This window comes from Ciconia boyciana, chromosome 5 (genome assembly GCF_034638445.1).
Source record: "Ciconia boyciana chromosome 5, ASM3463844v1, whole genome shotgun sequence".
In the NCBI taxonomy this organism is placed as follows: domain Eukaryota; kingdom Metazoa; phylum Chordata; class Aves; order Ciconiiformes; family Ciconiidae; genus Ciconia; species Ciconia boyciana.
The window spans coordinates 29930203-29946467 of NC_132938.1; the positions used below are offsets into that span (position 1 = coordinate 29930203).

The 16265-nt window shown below is 36.7% G+C and overlaps 1 protein-coding gene and 1 long non-coding RNA gene across 3 annotated transcripts in view; one reads left to right on the forward strand and one right to left on the reverse strand.

Moving 5' to 3' along the window:
- SLAIN2 (SLAIN motif family member 2) overlaps positions 1–14363 on the forward strand; it is a 36823-nt gene extending 22460 nt beyond the window's left edge. The window contains exons 7-9 of one of the 2 annotated variants that reach the window (XM_072861282.1): positions 4849–4926; positions 9998–10316; positions 11686–14363. In XM_072861282.1, coding sequence (XP_072717383.1) covers positions 4849–4926; positions 9998–10316; positions 11686–11752 — 464 coding nt within the window. In that variant the 3' untranslated portion in view covers positions 11753–14363. The remainder of the gene's footprint in view (positions 1–4848; positions 4927–9997; positions 10317–11685) is intronic. The other variant, XM_072861283.1, reaches the window with a different exon arrangement.
- LOC140651621 (uncharacterized) lies at positions 4044–8479 on the reverse strand. Its single transcript, XR_012042457.1, has 4 exons — positions 8348–8479; positions 7149–7325; positions 6004–6158; positions 4044–4173 (listed from the first exon to the last, which is right to left on the reverse strand). It is a non-coding gene; the product is annotated as an uncharacterized lncRNA (long non-coding RNA).
- Positions 14364–16265: the final 1902 nt, after the last annotated feature.

Below are 16265 nucleotides of genomic sequence, written 5' to 3' on the forward strand. Positions count from 1 at the left end.
AAGAATTCCTGATCTCTTATTAAGGTATCATTCATAGTTTCCTAACAGCATATGTAGAAGTACTACAGTATAAATACAGTAGTGTTACACATCTCAGAAACCATTTATTTTCTGTGATTTACAGAAGGTATAGTGCTTTATACTGTGGAATTTTATCTTCAGACTATGAAAACTTACTAGACTATGAAATTACTTACCTAGGTGATGTTTATTGCTTTTTTAAATAGAGAAACCTGATCTGAAATAATTCATGCAAGTTTAACCCTTGTTTGCAGTTTATTTTCTCTTTTTGTTTTGGCACCTGAAAATTATATATTCAGTTGCAGATTTTTTTTTTACTTTTTTCAGTGTCAGTATTTCTCAGAAAAAGTTTGGATGAACCTGTCCCATGAAACAAATTAGCCCATTGCTGGGCTAGTGGCTGCTAGTTTGTCCAAAAGTGTACTGCTAATGTGAGAACGCTGTGCTCATGGCTGCTAGTTTGTCCAAAAGTGAACTGCTGATGTGAGAACGCTGCTAATCTCACAAGTCTCTTAAAAATGGTGACCTTAAAGAAGCCAAAGCAAATGAAACATAAATATTCACTGCTTCTTCATATGTCAATATTGGCAGTTCCTGTTATTTAAATGTTTCCTGACCATTTTATTTTAAAACAAGTTTCAGAATTAATAACCTTGTGTGACATTTTCAAGGAAAGAACGCATTATGAATATTGTTATGTGTAGAGCTTTGAACTATAAAAGTTCTATGATAAAAGTTCATCAGTAATCTAAAGATGTGACAGGAAATGTAAGATAATATTTGTGAATGAAACTAGTAGGTTGTTTTTGACCCATTGAACAGTAAAGGCATACTGGCATACCTAGTTGGCCTTGTTAACTAGTCCTTTCAAAACAGTGTGTTAATGCAACCAAATACAGTTAAATACAGAATAACGAATACAGACCATGCCAATGACTACAAGATTTTTATCTTTGTAGTGACTCAGACCAGATGTAAGGGTTGTGTAGACAGTCAGTTCCAGGTGTGTGATACTGTAGCCAGAGAAGTTAATGTGACCTTGCGATTGTTCATATCGGCTACCCCCACATCCTTTCACCTTGCCCCCTTCTTCCAGTCTTCACAAATGCTCAGAAGGTGGGATTTACAACTGAAAGGGCATGTGTGTAGTTCAAATGCAGGACTGTCATCTGTTAGGCAGGCTTATCAAACTATAAAGCACTTGGGGCAGTTGGAGAGCAGCTCTCCAACTGCGTTATTTTTGGGATGGGAAGAATAATCAAAATGACCTGGAAGAAAATGAAGGAAAGAGCACAGAGGGCAGCTTAGTTGGCTAGAAGGTTATTTCCAGTATTAAAAGTATATTCACAGTGAAACTTTATGGAAAGATCAGACAGCAGAAGTTTCAATATTCAATATTTAGTGAGTTACTTCATTGCAGGAGCCAAAGTAGTGTGACTTATGTTTATATATATATATAATTTTTTTCAACTTGTGGATGGATTGAGAATCACAGAAATGACTAGGTAAATTTGCTTGCCTTTCATGGGAATCTTTCCCCAAATGTGAACCACTCTAGACCAACTTACATTTAAATGTAAGTTAAGTGTCATTAATAAAGCCCAGATTTCTAGCTTTTACAGTTTCCCTGCTCTTACAGATGTTTGTCAGAGTCTTGCTATTGACAATCGTAAAACGGTTTGTGTATGAAGTCAATGAGTAAGTATCTTTGCTTAGTCTGGATTAAAAAATTTTCTGCAAAACTGTACATTGTATAAAAATTTCCAGAATTTTGTCCTTTTTATTGTATACTTTTTGTTTTATTGGTCTTATATTTTGCCACTTTGCACAAAGCACTGTTAAATTGCAGCAAATTTTTGTTTTCCCTTGGCAATGACTTCTGGGTCTTGGGATTCAAAGCTTCCTCATACACCTGCTAGTTTTGCATGAGCTTACCTTTGCAAGGATGCTGGCTTGCCACCCAAGGTCACTACTTTTCTCCTTGTCAAAGATCTGCTGTTCATAATTTACTTGCACATTTGCTGGGGCTGCAATACTGAACTTGCTATGGTTGCTGGCATTCAAAAATGAGTTAGGAATCCAGTAAGTTTCTGAAAAGACAATTCCTATTATGGTTACGCAGGCAAATTGTACACACTTGCTTAAAGAGTAGAGGGAAGATACTTATCATATGTTTAGAGGTACAACTGTAAAACATGAAAACATTTGGCATTTTAAGTTTTAGCTGTAATGTGGTGGAAAATCCAAATTCTTTTTGAAAAGAGATTGAGAATAAGTGAATTAAACAGTACTTGTAACTATTAGAGTCTTCATTTACATCTGGTTCTCCATGCCGTTGTGCAGAAAGTACTTTTTTGTATGAAAGCTATTAAATATTTCACCTTAAAACACTGGAAGATACAGTAATACTTGTGTTCTCCAAGGAATAGGTATCTTTTAGACTTTAAAATGTTAGAATGACGGGAAGTCTCTGTATTTGCATCTTATACCACGTAGATTGTGTAAAGCTGTAGAACTTCCAGGGTGGCTTCCACATAGGAGCTACGTGCTTTCTAGTGGATTGCATGTGATACTTTTGTACTTATCTGGCACTGTTAGCACATGAATGTTAAATCTTTAAGCAGAGTTAAATGTAATACTTTTTCAAAGAGCTAAGCTGTAAAGTAACTAGTCTGCTTGCCAAGATCCAGCTGCTTGGCTTCTTCAGAGTAAAAGAAGAAAGTGTATGTTTTGAGGAAACAGAGTATTCCAATTCAGTTGATTAGAAGTAAACATAACTACATGTATTCAGGCACCGTTTGTGACAGGTAATGTAATAGCATACAGAGCGCTTCAAGAGCAGGAAATAGTGTGGATAACCATGCACACCACGCTTACCTCAAACTGCATGTTTCCTCAGCATTGCTGAAATTGCAGTGCCTGAAGTTCTTTTCAGTGATTTGGTGCACATAATTGTTTAGCTATTGAGTCTCTGTTTCCTGGAGCCTCCATTGAGAAGGAAAGAATTTGACATATATATTTTAAATCCTTTCCATATCATCCCACATCTGATTTGCAAGTACTGTAAGTAATGATGGGGGAAGAAACTTAGTGCCGTGTGCAGTAGCATATTTAAATCTGAATGAATTAGGGCAAACTAAATTCAAGATCATAAATATGAAGGAAAGAGCTGTTCTTGATTTTGTGTGGTATAACAAAAACACTGATTCAGTAAAAAATGGTATAATGGAATGCTTGTGGACAGAAACACTCTGGCCAGTGGACTGCCTCACTAAATTCCTAGGAATTGTGCTCATTTTTAAACATCTTACTGTGCTTATTTGGCTGTTTATGGGTATGCCTTAAAAAAAAGTTTATAGCAAGACCATGTGCCAGAAGTTGAATAAGAATTGCATATTGCCACGTGGTTTTTTGCATTAGATCCTAGTTGGTAGAAGGAATAGGTTTTTTTTATTCTTAATAGTCACATGCAGCATTTTATCATGTTTATAAACACTAATTCCTTTTTGCTGTTTGTTTGAAAATGACAGGTTTTAGTCATTAAGACTAAAATGAATAGACCACCTAGTCATATTTTCAGAATGAAGGTAAAACACATGATGAACTTCTTTTATAGTTCACAAAATATTGTGGATTTTGCACTGACTGAAGGATAGGAAAGGTGATGGCAATTATTATATGCTATCAAGTTTAGAAAAGGATTAACTAATGTTATTAGGACTCTGCTCTTCCCCTACCTTCTTTATAGCGGTATCACCAATTGGTGGTAGGATGACTGAGCTTTCTTACTCAGGATCTTTATGCACAGCTGTTCCCCTATCTTTCCTCCTTCTCACTATGGAAATAAGCCTTGCTAATGCAATCAGTTTTATGCTGGTATAAAACTCCATACACTGAGGTGAGCAGAGATGTTTATTCATACCTTAGCATTTTAAGAAGCCTTTGTGTAGGTAAAGCTTTATTTCATTCACTGCTTTCCTCCTTCCCCCCTTAAATATGGTGTGGTGAAAATACGCTGAGTCGATGCGTTCCTTCTGGCAATAGGTAATTCTCTCCTTGCCAAGATTCTGCAGCTCTTGGAACGTTGGCTTCTCTCTTCGTAACTGGTAGGTAGTGAGGTCATTTTAAGGCAGTATCAACCCTTGAACATTACTAGAAAAAAGGCAGGATGTAGGAGCAATTAAAAACCCCAATTTTTGTCATGCTGTCTACATGCTGGCAGCTGATAATTCTTAATGTTACGTCTTTGTTTTAAGTTTGAGTCCTCTTGCATACCTTTTGAGGGGGAAAAAACCCTGCATCTCTCAAAATGGCTTGTGTTTGCATAACTAAAAAATATAACTTTTATACGATGATCACGTTTAGACAAAGATTTATGCTTTTGTATAGTGTTAAAATATTTTTAAAAAAACGCCTTTAAAATGAAAAGTTTAGTCTCACTAGGTCAAATATGACAGTTTAATTTTCATCTTTGTATCTAATATTCCACTCATATTGCTGTAGCATGTTTGCTAGGTGGCTTGTTCTCCCTTTGGTGTATTAATTTTTTTTGCCTTTCTGGGCTTTTTGCCCTGCAAGAAGCTTTACTCTTACAGAATCTGCGCGTTTTGCACTGCAAAATTTCTGACACGCTCCTCTGTAACTCTTCGCCATTAAGAGCAAGCACAGTTTAAAAAACCCCATCGCTTCCAGAGTCATAACAGCTTTTTGAGTGTTCTACTCACTCTGTTCCTTGATGCCTCACAAGTGGATGCAATTCTGAAATTCCCAGTAAATTCAGTTTTCTTATCTTTTTAGACAAATATAACACTTCTTGTCTTTCAACAGCTCTGCAAAGGCAGAAAAATTTGCCTCGTGCTGCCTTCAAAACCAAACAGTTTCTTCAAACTCCATCTACAAAAGGAGGTAACTAACTTACAACCTCTTGTCAAGCTCCAGCAAATCTCAGATAATTGTTCACCTGCATTAAATCTCACACATTCTAGATTAATAAAATTGCTGTTGCATGTCGAGATTAACCAAGTGGTCCTTGCTGTATCAAAGTATATAACACTTTGGTCTAAACATTAAAAAAAAACCCTGCATCATATGGGAAAAAAACGTATTAAATTGGATTTTGAGATAAAATCCCAGGATTGGTGACTTCTAGCATTAATCAGGAAATCTGGATTAGAAGAGTAGACTCCTGAATCCATATTCATTAGGGCTACATTTGGATAGGAATCTTTTAAATTGTAAAATACAGGGTTTTTTAAAACAAAAGTTGTAAAAAATTTTCTTTTTTTGATTGTGCAAAAATATGCAGACAATAGAAAATATCATCCTTTGTGCTGGAAACAAAAGCTAACGAGTTTATCCTCGAACAGATGAGCATAGAATGTCAGCTTGTTTTGCACATACATGCGCACATGCTTGTGCTTTCTCTTTTCCTCTCAAAACTGGAAGATTAACCCCAACATACAATAATTTAGATTTGTAATTTTTTCTCAAGGAATTAAAGACTATTGTATATAATATTCCAGTTTGCTAATGGCTGAAGTTGGCTTCTTTTTTAGAAGAAATGAAATACATTGAGTCTCTAATCCAATTAGACAAGTTTTAACTGTTAATTAATTCTGGCAGCCTTGTATATGACACTGCCTCAATTTCACTACTAAGATAAAACAAGTTCATGATTTTGGTTTTAAGCATAGTTGGTCCTGTTGTCTATTACAATCTAGAAGATATCATTTTAAAGATATTTCACTTGAGACCAATTCATAAGCTCTACGTATGCTAGAATTCTTTAAGGATTGTGAGAGTCCTTCGTGCAGATACTGAGGGTGGCTGACAAAGTGCATGCGTTTCTCTCAGTGGTTTAACAACTAACTTCTTTGACTCAACTTCATTCCATGCAGAAAGTTTTAGCAAAGTATAATGACTTTGGAACAGATTCACATGGCTGAATAGGAGGTCTCTAATAGTCTTCATAATATTTCATACCAAATGGAGAAAAGTTCTCTCAATGTTCTGCTTTGGTGTAAGACCACCATCTCGATTCCTGTGCAAAGCTTTCCGTGCTGTCTTTCCAGTTGGCCATGCCTTCACCTTCATCTGGATGTCTGGAACACTTATTAGGTTGATGGCCTAGTCTGGAGCTGTACAGAAATGTACAGAAAATTAACTTCTCTTTGAGTTTATATTATTTGTAAAATTTTATTAAACCTTAGAGAATGAAGAACCGAGTACGTTGCACCGCCAGTTACATATTCCAGTTTATACCTGCTGTCATACCTCACTGCAAGTGAGGACCCAACATGTCCTTTTCTGTTATTTGCTATTTTATAGTCCTTGAGGTGTTGATTTTCTTGCTTCTGATCTGAGATTCTCACAAGTATAGAAGCATTATTCAGTAACAAAACAAGACTTCTGTTTCAAAAGAATAAACAACTACGAGCAACAATTGGTTTTAATTTCTTAAAATACTGTTCATTACATAGCTTGACACCTTTCACACACAGACATTGGCTTTTTTTTTACCATTTTGTGTAAAACAGTTCAAAATACATTCAAATAACTAGCTCTTTACCTCACTGTAACAGATTTGTTAAGGCTTATACAGCAATCCAGTATGAGTCAGGTCATAGAATCATAGAATGGTTCGGGTCACCTAATCCAACCCTCCTGCAATGAGCGGGAACATCTTCAACTAGATCAGGTTGCTCAGAGCCCTGTCCAACCTGACCTTGAATGTCTCCAGGGATGGGGCACCTACCACCTCTCTGGGCAACCTGTTCCAGTATTTTACCACCCTCATGGTAAAAAATTTCTTCCTTCTATTTAGTCTGAATGTACCTTCTTTTAGTTTAAAACCATTACCCCTTGTCCTATTGCAACAGGCCCTGCTAAAAAGTTTGTCCCTGTCTTTCTTATAAACCCCCTTTAAGGACTGGAAGGCTGCAGTAAGGTCTCCCTGGAGCCTTCTCTTCTTCAGGCTGAATAACCCCAACTTTCTCAGCCTGTCCTCATCAGAGAGGTGTTTCATCCCTCTGATCATTTTTGTGGCCCTCCTCTGGACCTGCTCCAACAGGTCCGTGTCTGTCTTGTACTGAGATGACAGAACAGTTTATTGATTCCCATCGTTTTACCTCATCTGTTCTTTCATATCGGTCTGGATAATCTCATCATGATGGTTATGATTTAACAGCTGCATCGGAATTGATTCTGGTTCCAAGTTGGTGTGCATCAGCTGGCCTTGGGGTGCAAGCCAGATAAGGTTGTAGCTTCACAGCATCCTACTTTGCCAGGTGGGGATCTCTTGCTCCCTGCCAGGAGAGAATCCAGAGAGGGTGGGAAATCTAAATGTTGTGACTGCACAGTGCCATTTATTTTTATTGTTGCCAGATGTTTTAATTGTAGTTGTCTCTAGTTGTTTAGTTTCTAAGGAGATGGAGTTGCATAAAGTTGTTAAGCACTGCCCTTACACGTTTCATGTTTTTATTAAACATGGATCAGCTCAATACTGCACGTGGGTATACAATTATCAGATAGTCTTTGATTAAGGCAGTACCTCACTCTTTGTGATCCTGTCTTACAAATAGGCCAAAATGAGTTTTATTAAATATCCAAAACTGCTCTAAGACAAAATTCTTTATATGTAGAGCAGAATTATTAAGCAGTTTGCCAGAGATTGCATCATGTGGACTGCTTTGGAGATCACGACACATTGGAAGACAATTCATTCCTTTATGTACAAGAATGAATACAGCTCTCAGCAATGCCTGCGATGCTGTGCTGACAGGAAACGTTTTATGAATTGACAGCTCAAGTTGGAAGCATGGTAAAATATGGTCAACAGAAAACTGGAGAGAATGGAGAGGACTAATTTACTGGATGCTTACTTTCACTGGGAATGTAACAAGCTTTCTTCAGTTACAGCTTTTCATTGCTTATATTTCTGTACCTAAAAACCTTTTCCCTGTTGGGCCTATAAGAGGCCCAAAGCTATATTCAGTTTTTATACACTGGCATTGCTCTGCTGGTCAGTTGCTAATATGATGCTGTATTTGTGTTCCAAGCAAGTGTTGTAACGAGAAGTTTAGTGATAAAATCTCCCTATGTTTACACTGTAGAATCACTTGGAAATTCTGCAGATTCTATTGAATCAATGTTACGGGCAATGTCACATTTTACAAACTTCTAATATGTAATCTGTCTTAGTTCTAAGAGCACTTTGATGCTGCTCTTGTCCAGTCATTCTGCTGTTAATGCTTTCCTTAATCCATCCTCTGGCTTGATGCCAAGGTTTTTATTTTAAGGGTTTTAAATTATTCTCCTCGCTACTTACCAACTGTCATGTATTGTTGACATCTCTGCAACCTTTTTTGTCAGCTTTTCCCATGAGTGGCTTCATGCTGTATTTGATATCGCTGTCAGTGGAAAGACCCTCTTGGATAATCCAGAAAGGAATCAAATCCCCTTCACATCTGCAGTGAGGCACATAATAATCTTCTTAGACATCCCCTATAAGGAAGGGCTTCAAAATACAACCTGAAAGCCACTGCTTCCTCTGTACCCTGTTGAGGATGTCACATGCCTGTCATTACTTGTCCCTTCTCTCACTCCTCATGGTCTTGGTGGATCTACCTTCTAAAATGATAAAAGCTATGTGAAGGACCATCTTCTTTATGTACAACATCTGTCAGAGGACTCAACTTTGGTCTCTATGTAAAAAAAGTTTATTTAGTGGAAAAAAGCATAGTTCATGCAAATTCACTAAATGTGATTTTGTTTTACTTTCCTGATTGTCAACTGTTACTGACCTATGCTAATCAGTTTGAAAAGCTGGTGAAATACCATTTAATTAAGATGATGGATTAGTTTAAGTATTCTGTTTAGTGATACATTATGCATACTTTGAAAATATTTCTCACACTCATGAAGAATTGTGCTGAAGCTTTGACATTATCAAAGAACTGTTGAATAGTCTTTTTGTCATTTTTTTTTGCTGTAAGAATCAGTTGTCATTCACTGTTAGCTGTCTACTAAAATTCAGTAGTAATTTCTGAGTATATAATAATTCTTGCTGTTGCATTAATAGCATTGAGTAAAATAGATGTATTGTAGAAAAATAAATTGTTAGTGGAGTACATTTGCACGTGCACCTTGTTGCACAGGCAGTGTGCTGTATTGTAAGTCCAAGCCTCTAAATGGATTTTCACTGGCTTATTAACCTTTCCCAGAAAGGACTTGATACAAGACCTATATTTTACATACTAACTCAGATACAGAGTATTTTAATTCAGATATTGGTTATACTGATAATTTAGGTAATGTTTGTAAAAAGAGGAAGGCTATAAATTGTTATAGTTGTCTTGTTTAAGTTACACAGCAGCACCTTAATCTCTTTGATGTTGGGGGTTGGCTGACCCTATCTTTTTTTTTCCCCGTCAGCCAATAAATCGGGGATGTAACCATATCTTTAGGTGAATTCTAATTCAATGGACTTGGTTAAAAAGAACAACTTAAAAGAAACATTAAGATGCTCTGCACTCAGAATTTCATCATTGAAAGCTAATATACACTTTGAATCTATTTAAAGACTGTATCACACTAGAATCCTGTATTCTTCAGTGTGTTCTTTCAGGGATGGGAGTTAGGTTCATGGGTTTCTGAAGCAGCTAAATTTCTTCTTAACAACTATGTTTTCCTCCATTTCTTTTGACTTGACTGATACAATGCTTAGAGCCTTACTAGTATTACTTACATATTACCAGATAAAAAAATATTTGTAGTAAGCAAATGGGTCATCAGTTATGATATCAAAAACACATGAAAAAGAGGACATCTGAATTCCTGTTTCTCATTGCTGCTTGATTGGCTGTATTCATTATACATTCCATATGGTTTGAATTTTCACATAAAGTAATTTCCTGTTTTTAATTTCAGTTATACTGTAACTTAAGCTTGAAAGTAACTTCTGTATTTTATTTTCCAGTACCTTCTTCAAGTAAATTCCGCTCACCTGCAGCACCATCTCCCCTAGCTCTCCGACAACCAGTGAAAGCATTTGGTAACCATGGACCTGGTTCAGTTGCTTCTCCAGAAGCCACACAGCTGACACACAGTAGTTCTTCACCAGGGCCTCTTGCAGCCCAGAGTTCAGGCTTGCCAAGCCCTGCTAGCAGTATTAACAGTACTACTCTTACCAGACCGGCAGGGACAGCAGGGATGAGGAGTGGCTTGCCCAGACCCAGTGCCCCTTCTACAGGGGGCATCCCAGTGCCTCGTAGCAAACTTGCACAGCCTGTTCGCAGGTGAGTATGTGACAGGCAGTCTTAGTTTGAAGTTTTTAATAATGAATCTTGTACCTTGCTGCAACAGAATCTTGTATCTGTGCTGTAATTCTTATTTTGGTCTCTAGGTATTTAGAATGGAAATGGAGACCTCCATGTGAAGTATTTGACTGTTTTTCCAAAACAGATTTCAAGCAAAACCAAGAAAAAAAGGTTCTGGAATTAGAGAGTGAAAGTGAAGGAGTGAAAGTGAAATGAATAATGAAAGATACTGAACTAAGTAAATAAAGTGTCTTAGTCTGGGCTGAGAAGGCAGTAAGAATTTGTCTGCATGTGGTAAAAAGTCATCAAAATATAGCTGGCAAGTAAAAATGCATTTGTACCACTGAGTGACATGTTCTGAAGTCAGAACTATTGCTGTTCCTTTTGTAATCCGTATGTCAAGCAGTGGTACCACACTGAGAACAGTTTCTCTCCTTGGGCAGCTAGAAGCTTTAGGAAGGAAGACACATGAAGACAGAGGAGACCTCCATAGCATTTGCTAAATTTAACATAAAAATAAATGCAGAATTTTCAGCTCAAACATAGCCTCTGTGCTGGCACCCAACTGTAGATGTTGCTTAATGTCATAGTGTTTTAGAAAACAACCACAAGAGAGACTAAATATTAACTGGAAAGGCTACATGGATAATTTGTCTTCAGGAGAATCAGAAGGAAGTGGTGCATAAGTCAGAATATGTGCTTTTAATGCCATGCTAATGTGGATTTTCACTGAAGGCAAGGTGGAGGAATTCTGTTTTGCACTCCAAGTCTGCATCGTCAGCAGTATGAAACTTTGTGTAATAAAAAGCAGTTGTTTTTGACAGGAAGTTCTTAATAGTAGCGAGGTGTGGTTGTCCAAATCACAATTTGTCTTATAGAAAGGTGTTTCACTTATTAAACTTTCACAGCTATATTTTTTGCAAGTTTACATACATAATGCAGTATCTGTACACAATGCAATAATGAAGTATCTATGAATGTCAAGATTTTGATGTAAGCAAAATGCAGTACTCTAAACAAGGATTTCCCTGTTTATACATCAGTGAAAAAAATGGCCTATTTTTAGATGGCAGCAGATTTAAGTTTGTATTCTAACAGAGTATAACAGCAAAAAGTTTTCTGTCTACTTATGCAGATGTTTTTCTGACATGGTAGTTGCCAAGATACAACACACAGAACCTCAAACTGAAAATACTTTGGGGTTTATCTTAAGTAAACTATATTGCAGAGAAGTAAATGAGTGATGTGTATATTTCAATTATTTATAAAATGTTTAAATTCTTATGTATTGTAGATGGAGACTTCAGCAGTTATGTATGAAACTGAAAAATATCTCATTTTATTTTAGATCATTACCCGCTCCCAAAACCTATGGCAACGTGAAAGATGAGAGTTGGAAAGATGGCTGCTACTGAACTGCAAAGCTTAATGCAAAGTTCCAGTGCTCATGGATGCTTCCTCACCAGGCTAAGACAGCTTGATTATACAAACTGTTCAGATGTGACTTTTGGGATTTGTAAAAATTCCAGACCTCTCTGTCTCTAATTAGCACAAACTGGCAGAGATTATAAAGCAGCACTTTAATGACATCTAACATCAGATGTTTGGTGATCATACAATCACTTCTACATTAAATTGCTATCAGTTCTGGGTTTTTTTTCTTGCTTGCTAAAAATGTATCAATATGAGCATTTATGACAGTGGCCAATGTCTGAGCAAAAACCTAACGAATGCCAAAGAAATGCCCATCTTGAAAAACAGCAAGTATAACAGTCAACTTACATTGTCCAAAACTTAATTTTCAGCCTGTTTTAATTCAGCAGAAAGATTGGTGAATATGTACTATTGAAACAAGACTATGTTAATCAGAGCTAATATTCTGATTGCAGACTGCTACAGTGCTAGTGAAACATTGCTTTTAACAATTGTATGAGATTCTCATTGGGGAAAGTGGTACGTACATCCTTCAAAGAATCAGAAGTTACTCTGAGGATTAGGCAGAACAGTAAGTAGTAGCCATGGCTTTTATTAACGTTAAAGGTTTGAATGTAGCAGACACACACAAATGCAATAGTATAGATTGCATCTTTCCTATGTTGATTTATCAGCTTTACATGCTCTTATATGTTTGATTGCCAAAAGGGCTTAGTATCAGTTGTACAATCTTTCTAACCTTAAAAGTTCCTTCCTGGCTCAGGAAAGATGGCCTTTGCTATTGTAGCCACATTTTTATCACATGGCTCACTATTTGGGAAAAACTTTTTTTACAGCAGGTTTCCTTAAAAAGGAAAGAGCAAGTTGTAATGTTAATTTGTTCTAATACCATACCACTATGCTTGCAGCCTGGAGCAACTGTAAATGCTGATAGTTAAGGAGAAGGAAACACAACTATGCACTTGTAACATATAAATTTTAAGGTAATGAGTTGACTCTTGATGCCAAATGATATTCATTTAGGTGATGTTCCATGGTATGAGGGAGTTTTCTGTATCCTATTTTTTTACTTTCATCCATTTCTTAAATTGGTTTATTTTAAATTGTAAATATTTTTACAGAAGATATTGCCCATGTAAGTGTGTTTAAATATGTACTTTGCCTTACATATGTGTATCTTACATTACTGGTAACAGAGTATGAAATCTGCTATGTCTGTTTACAAGCTATTAAATTCCTCTGGTGGCTCTGACTTTATTCTAACACATTTTGCTCAGAACAACTCACTCATATAATTAGTGTTTGAACCTTTGTTTTCTGTTTTGGAAGACATCATGCAAACATTTGTAACTAAAGTTGTATTGGGTGGGACTAGTTAAATGGAAGGGATTTTGTTTGAAGCTTTTTCAGTATTTTGGATGTACAGTTGATGAAGTAAGAGAATGCGAATGGTATATCCTTTGTGCAATGACTGACGAACACTACAAGTTGGATTGGATGGTAGGTAGCCTTCGACCCCATTAGTATCTGAGTTTGGAACTGCTGGTGTATTTTGACTCCCACCACTAAGAGGATAACTAACCCTGAAATTCTAGCACTTGAATTTTAGGCCAGCATTAATATATTCCTGGATGAAAAGCCATGCAATACTACTTGACTTGGAAGAAGCCAAATAGGAAGGAGTGGAGACTAATTTGCAGCTCTAATTACTCAAGCAAACTTTGGGTTGATTAATGACTTCACTCCAGACCAAGATCTGTGCTGAGACTTCAAAGTCAGGGTATCAAATATACTGTAATTCAGTAAGATTTCAGCAGGGGTAAAGAAACTACCTTGCACCAGTAGACCAGTACATACCACTAATCTAGCCTTGTATCATTCACTGGCACAGATAATGGATGTCAGTTAGTATCTGGTGTCACTATTAAGCAGAAGAGAGGACTAGATCAAATGCGCATATTCTCACTAAAGCTCGAATTTTAACATTTCAGCATTTTACAAAGCAATGCTGCAGTCTTCATTGAAAAAAGGTGAATTTTAATTGGTGGATTTTATCAAACACTTGATTGACTTTTAAATTTTGAAAGTCAGTTTAGATGACGATATTGGGGGTTTTACCATGGCTGCATTGAACTGTTGTGTACCTTTCCTTAAGTTAAGTAATTCATCACTTGGGTAAGTTCAGCTTAAGTTTTATAAGGATTCTTTTCTCTGCTGTTCTCCCCCTGAAATACAGCGAACGACTTCCTGAGAAGACAGACTGTCTGTTTACTACAAAGCCTTTGTGCATTACCAGTTTATTGATATCAGGAAATCATGGGGCTCTGTGTTTAGAGATTTACTGCAGAAGTGTGGAAATATGGATTTGATAAACTAGTGCCTATGATTTACTTAACTTATGTTTGATATAGTAGTAAGGATTTTATGAATGTGGATTACTTTTTGTGCCAACAGCTTGGAATTGTTGTATGTGTGTAGGCAGAAGGACTTGTTCTGCTTCCAAAGTTATTTAATTTTTTTTGTTTGAATGTTTTTGTAAGTGTTAAAAGTGTAAAAAAATATATAAAATATTCTTACCACAAAATACTTCCTGGATCGTTATTTTTATAACAAATGGGTTTTAAAAGCCTGTAGAAATATAGAGGGTATTGGTTTAGGCCTTTTTTGGTTGGTTGGGTTGTTTTTCAAGAACCATATTCACTTTTCCAGAAGTTACCAACATCAGCTTCTATGCCCTGTATTTATGAACCAAGTACAATGCTGTATTTGGGTGAAATCTGTGATGCCATTGACAGACTGAGGTAGACTTGTGTTGTGCCTCTGCTCGGGAAGGACGATGCATAGTTCAGAGTTATGTGAAAAACTGTATTCTGAATTTTCATGCAGAGTGACTTGTTTGTGCAATTCTAAGTACACAAGCTGCCTTTCTATTTTTACAGGATTCGTGCTCACTTCACCACATGAAACATTTTTCATTTTGAAAATTCTGGAATTTATGCAGAAAATTGAGCAATGTGAAAAGTGTACCTAGTAAGCCGCCTTTGAATTGTGAAGTACACGTTTTGTGTAGCTCATATATGAATGCCTCTATCTTTTGGCTCACATACAAGCAAGAAGTTTGTTTTGAACTTGGTAACTCTCTGTAATCTGCATTTTGCTACAAAGCAACGTATCCAATAGTAATGTGAATGCCATCTTTTTCTTATCTTGGTATTAATAAAGTTAAGCCAGGTTTACTTCTACTTGGTGGCCACTTAATATTAAATCTGTTTAACAAAATTTAACCTGTGAGGCTTGCTATTAATTGTTTATCCCAGCACAGTCCCCTATCTTGTAATTAAGCCAGTAGATTAAAATGTTTCCTCCTAGTTAGCTGACCTACTTAAGCAGAGCTGGCTTCACACCTACCGCTTCTAAAATGTGGCCCACTCCCCCTTCCCTCATTGCTTTTTAGATCAGCAGTCAAACACCATTTACCCTGCTTCTCTTTTAGTAGGTTTCTGTAACAGTCTTCTGTATTAAACTATTGTTTATATTCAGCATCATCATATTGCAAGACTCAAGATAGAAAATGTTGGTTTTACAGCTCTCTTATTTTGAGCGAAGTTCTGACAGTGCCTTTGGTTTTCAGTATAGAAGTGCTAGGTCATATTTTATTTGATAGTGTGTTGCCCTCTGGGAGTCTGATTGCAATGGTGAAGAATAAGCGATGAACATGTAGGGAGGCAGAAGGCTGAAGCTGCTTATGCTGCTCAAGTCTTGGGGTGGCTGCAGAGCATACAGTTTTGATCATGTAAAGCTAATTTTTTAATAGAAGTATTTCTGAGAAAAACAGATGTGGGAAACTAATATGACAGCAGTATGTCTTAGTTCTCCCTCTCTTGATCTGTATGAACAGGAGTAAACTTGAGACTTTATTTTTTACTTTTTAAGTAAAACATGAGTGATGTGAGGTTGCTTCAATTTAAAAAAGCAAATCGAAGAACCCACCTGCTCTTGACTTGTGTACTGGCCATTCTGTAGTAGGAGGCTGACACCTGCAGGCAGTCTCTCTGTAGTAGTCTTATTTCAGGTAGATGAGGCTGGGATTCAGGCGCTCTGTGGAGCATCTGTTTTACAACTTCACAGTAAGGAAGATGCTCTCTGCTCAGAGTTGAAGAATTGAAAGGAGCAGATTCCATTAGACTCACTTTCCACAGGATTGTTTTATAATGGTATTTTCAGCCCTGGTATATCTCATGCAGTTGTACTGTGTGTCACTGTCCTCTTTACACTAAATGATAAACTCTGTTGCAACTACATTAAGGACTTACAGGATACCAAATGTAACTGTAGTGATTAAACTGATTTGCAGATCTTCAGCAGGATTTAAAGGAACAGGTAGCTAAAATGATTCCTCACCAGCAAAGTGATTTTTCAACTTAGTGCATCATCCACACCTGTTACAAACAGTGAATGACAGGGGGAAAAAAAATCATGAGCTTTGGAGGCTGG